General features: G+C 47.0%; 1 protein-coding gene across 1 annotated transcript in view; it reads left to right on the plus strand.

Moving 5' to 3' along the window:
* The window catches only part of kcnk10a (potassium channel, subfamily K, member 10a), a gene marked incomplete at both ends in the record, with an annotated part of 12,888 nt that extends 10,259 nt beyond the window's left edge, over nucleotides 1-2,629 (plus strand). Inside the window, 3 exons of the mRNA XM_080833153.1 lie at nucleotides 670-862; nucleotides 1,453-1,595; nucleotides 1,913-2,629. Of these exons, the coding sequence (XP_080689279.1) occupies nucleotides 670-862; nucleotides 1,453-1,595; nucleotides 1,913-2,629 (1,053 nt within the window). The remainder of the gene's footprint in view (nucleotides 1-669; nucleotides 863-1,452; nucleotides 1,596-1,912) is intronic.
* Between the last annotated feature and the right edge of the window lie 1,913 nt (nucleotides 2,630-4,542).

Consider the following 4,542-nt stretch of genomic DNA (forward strand, 5'->3'; position numbering starts at 1 on the left):
CGAGGAAGGCCACATAGCTGCTCTGTGATTGGTTGAGGGACTGCTGGTGCAATTTGAGGGCATGCAGATCTGAAAAACAAACAGTAGCACCAGGGCGGTGGTCACCCGCCACGATCGTGGCACACACTGACAGCTGGTGCAGTGGCTTTCACAGCACCACACCTCGTTTGCCCCAATCATCAATCTTTAGCCACACAGCAGGCTCCCCAGATCAGGGGCTGATGAAAGCATGTGGCTTTTCCGAGTCACGAATGTCCTCAGCGAAACCACATGTGGTCACTCACTAAGGGGCGCGAGTGTTAGGCTTTGTGGTATGCTTGGTAACCAAAGCAACTTCTCTTCCTCCACACCGTGATCATGGATCACTCTGCTTGTTTCTGCCACTTACGGACTGCCCTGGCCCCATCCCACCTGCCCTCTTGCCCCATCCTGCCCTGGCCCCATCCTGCCTGCCCTCTTACCCCATCCTGCCTGCCCCCATACCTCTTGCCCCGTCCCTTTCTCCCTGTCCCCATCCCACCTGCCCTCTTACCCCATCCTGCCTGTCCCCCATACCTCTTGCCCTCTTACCCCATCCTGCCTGCCCCCATACCTCTTGCCCCAACCCTTTCTCCCTGCCCCCATACCTCTTGCCCCGTCCCTTTCTCCCTGCCCCAACTCCCTCTGCAGCGGAAGCATAACCAGATCAGCCAGACCAAGATCCGAGTGGCTTCCACGCTGCTCTTCATCTTGGCCGGATGCATCCTCTTCGTCACCATACCGGCAGTCATCTTCAAGCACATAGAGGGGTGGACGACGCTTGAAGCCATCTACTTTGTCGTCATCACCCTGACAACTGTTGGCATCGGCGATTACGTGGCAGGTAGAAAAAGCACCTGGTTTTCAACATTTTCAAATGTTCAAAATCCTTCAATGTTCAAAATGTTATCATGTCCTCTGATGCATTATTCCTAAGTCTTCTTTTTTATGTTTAATCGGAGCACTACTTGTATAAAAACTTGAACACAGAGATGTTACAGAAATGTTACAAGGGCTGTTTTATTTTGGTATAAATAATACATTACATTTTTTATAACGTTATATTGTTTATGTAAAGGTTAAGAACATATTTCACAATTCTGTATTGCAGAATTCTGTATTTTTACACGACCGTACAGTTGAAGCTATGTAGCAAAGCTCACATAAAAAGCTCTCAGCAGTGGAAAGTGATAACGGCTGGTTATTTGCTACAGCACTTAAAGCTACTGCAGACCTTTTCTGGCTCTTACCCTGGTGATCATGCCTGAGCCTCGCAGATGCTCTGCCATTTTCGACAGCTGAGAGCATGTATGAGAAAATTAGCTTTCTTTCTCCAGGGAGATGCGCTGTAGAACGTGTCAGTAGTCCGTGTAGCTCTTTCCCCTGATGGGACATCACGTACAGCACAGAACGTAATCAAGTGGTGTTTTGCAGGAGGCGACTGGAAGATCGAATATCGCAAATGGTACAAGCCTCTGGTGTGGTTCTGGATTTTGGTGGGGTTGGCTTATTTCGCTGCGGTTCTGAGCATGATAGGAGACTGGCTGCGAGTCCTGTCAAAGAAGACCAAAGAAGAGGTAGGAAGACACTTTTCTTCTTAGCTGTTAAAGGAGCTTCATCAACTAAACAGAATTTTCTGATTTTTTTTTTGTAAATTAATTTAATCAAATTCAAATTAAATCAATTACCCTTCAAATAGTATATTAAATATAGTACATATTCAAGTCGTATATATTAGAACTTGTATAATGTACTAATGAAGCTCAGTTATTATATTATTTTAGTACTATATATGAGTAGCATAAGTAGTACATAAATGTCACAACTGAGATTGTTACGGAAATGGCTGTTGTGTTGTGATGATGTGACTGTGAGAGCCTTTGGTCTTTCGTAGGTCGGGGAGATCAAGGCGCACGCGGTCGAGTGGAAGGCAAATGTGCGCGCTGAGCTCCGCGAGACGCGGCGGCGCCTGAGCGTGGAGGTCCACGACAAGCTGCAGCGCGCCGCCACCATCCGCAGCATGGAGCGCCGGCAGCTGGGCCTGGACCAGCGCGCCCACTCGCTGGACGTGTTGTCACCGGAGCGCCGTGCCGCCTTCCACAGCCTGGACGCCAACCCCTTCAAGACCTCCTCGCAGGAGAGCATCGACATCAAGCTCAACAACCTGCGGCTGCGCACCGAGCTGGGGGACAACCGCGCCGACCAGGCCTGCTCCGAGGACAACATCTTCAACCGCCTGAGCTCCGTCACCCGGCTGGCCAAGCGCAACCGCAACCTCAAGAAGAACATTCCAGACGACGCGCGGCGTTCCTGCGAGGCGTACAGCTGCAGCAGCCCCTCGGCCAGCGAGGGCAAGAAGAACATTCCGAACGAGGCGCGTCGCTCCTGCGAGGCTTACAGCTGCAGCAGCCCCTCAGCCAGCGAGGGCAAGAAGGAGGCCGAAGAAGAGGAGGAAGAGGAGGCCGACAAGGACTGCAACACGAGCCTGACCAACGTGTCCGTCTTCGCCGAGAGCCCGAAAGCCCATAACGGCTTTGTCATGCTGCAAACCAAAGAGAAGGAGATAGAGAAAGAGGCCGCCAAGGAGGTGCACTTACAGATGGACCCCTAGGCAAAAGAAAAGCATACTCATTCAGTGGAGAACACTTTAAAAACAAAAAATATCGACCAAACGTGCCTTACACTCATGAGTTCCTGAATCCTTGTTTGCCTGTTTCTCGAACTATTCACTGTGCCCTGATAACTTGATAAAGAAAGAACTTTTTTTCGACGCAGCAAGAGACACTGAGAGAGAGACTAGTCACAACCCTTCAAAGAACCTGTGCAATACGTCGTAAGATGGTGAGAGAGACTGCTGCGAGGAGGCAAGAATCCCACGGAAGAATAGCAAATAAGAGACTGTAGCAGATTGGATCGCCACTTCCTTTTGATGACTTCCTTGTTTGGCTGGGGATTGGACCTCCACATCAGTGCCGATCGGTTTCATTGTTTTTTTTCTTGCTTGGTCCTTCTTGCAAAGAGAACAAAGCTGCTATGAATAAGCATAAGATGACGTCACAAAGACTGCTTGCATTAAAACTGGATCTTTAAGACACTGAGCATGTCTCTGCTTTCCCTTTGAAAGTATCAACTGAAAGTATCAAACGTCTTTTAAAAACCTCAACTAAGAGGAACCAACAAAGTACTAAACAGCGACATGTATGTGCATGAGCTATACTGTTGTCTACTGAACTATGGTGTATTGATATGATAATATTAATACTGCATTAATATGATTACAATAATACTGTATGTCCACTACTGGTAATATCTCAGGGCTTGTGGTCCTACTGGTGTTGTTGAACTGTATACTGCATATCAAGAGAGTTGCATTCACACTTTGAATCTACCGGAAGCACTGGTTGCACACTTAACTTTCTTCATAGGAGGCCATTGAAAATGGGTCGGAAGAAAAGCCATAGTGGAAATCTGAAGTAAAAGGATGGTTACGATTTAATACAGAACAAGAATGGGAGCATTCAGAGAATGCAAACCTCCGCCTTGTGACCTTGACCTTTGACCTTGACATCTGAAAATCGAATCAATTATTGCCATTATATTACCCAATCTCCCCACAAAGTTTGATGGAAGTCGTTCCATGCGTTTCTGCGTAATCCTGCAGACAAACAAACAAACAAACAGACAAACAAACAAACAAACATACAGGGGTGAAAACATAACCTCCTTGGCGGAGGTAAATATGTGACAGCGCTGAAAAGAGGATCGGGGGGGGGGGGGGGGGGGGATGGGTGATTCTGCTCTTCAGAGGGGAAATGTATCCTGGCGTCACACCTGAACAGACTCTCAGCTGGCATCTCTATGTGTGCTTAATGCAAACCCATCTTGTCTCAGTTGTTGGTGACAAGTGTGCTATTCGAAGTTGTGAAAAATATGTTGGCTGTATAAGGTTTGTGTGTGTGAGTGATAGTATGTTGGTGTGTGTGTGCGTGTGTGTGTATATCTGTGTGTGTGTGTGTGTGTGTGTGTGTGTGAGAGAGAGAGTATGTTTGAAATATGTGTGATCCATTACTCTCTTGTTAAGAGTCAAGTAGATTGTAAATGAACAACCCCTGAAACTAGGGTTAATATTGACTCCTCCACCCATTTAAACCCTGCACAATCACCTTACACACACACACACACACACACACACACACACACACACACACACACACACACACACACACACACACACACACACACACACACCTACCCACACACACACACACACACACACACACACACACACCTACCAACACACACACAAACACACACACACATATTGACTCCTCCACCCATTTTCAACCCTGCACAATCACCTTAAAGCAGCTTTACATGTTATTTGTATTCCTCTTGTTTGCAAGGAATTGGGTGCAGCAATAGAATAGAATGAATGCAGCAAAGGAATCTAAATGTTCAGTATGAAATTAAGATACAAATTACTTAAAGCATTAAAAAATAAGAGTCATGGAAATAAAAAAGCAT

The sequence above is a fragment of the Sprattus sprattus genome (assembly GCF_963457725.1).
Source record: "Sprattus sprattus genome assembly, chromosome: 2".
Classification (NCBI taxonomy): Eukaryota; Metazoa; Chordata; class Actinopteri; order Clupeiformes; family Clupeidae; genus Sprattus; species Sprattus sprattus.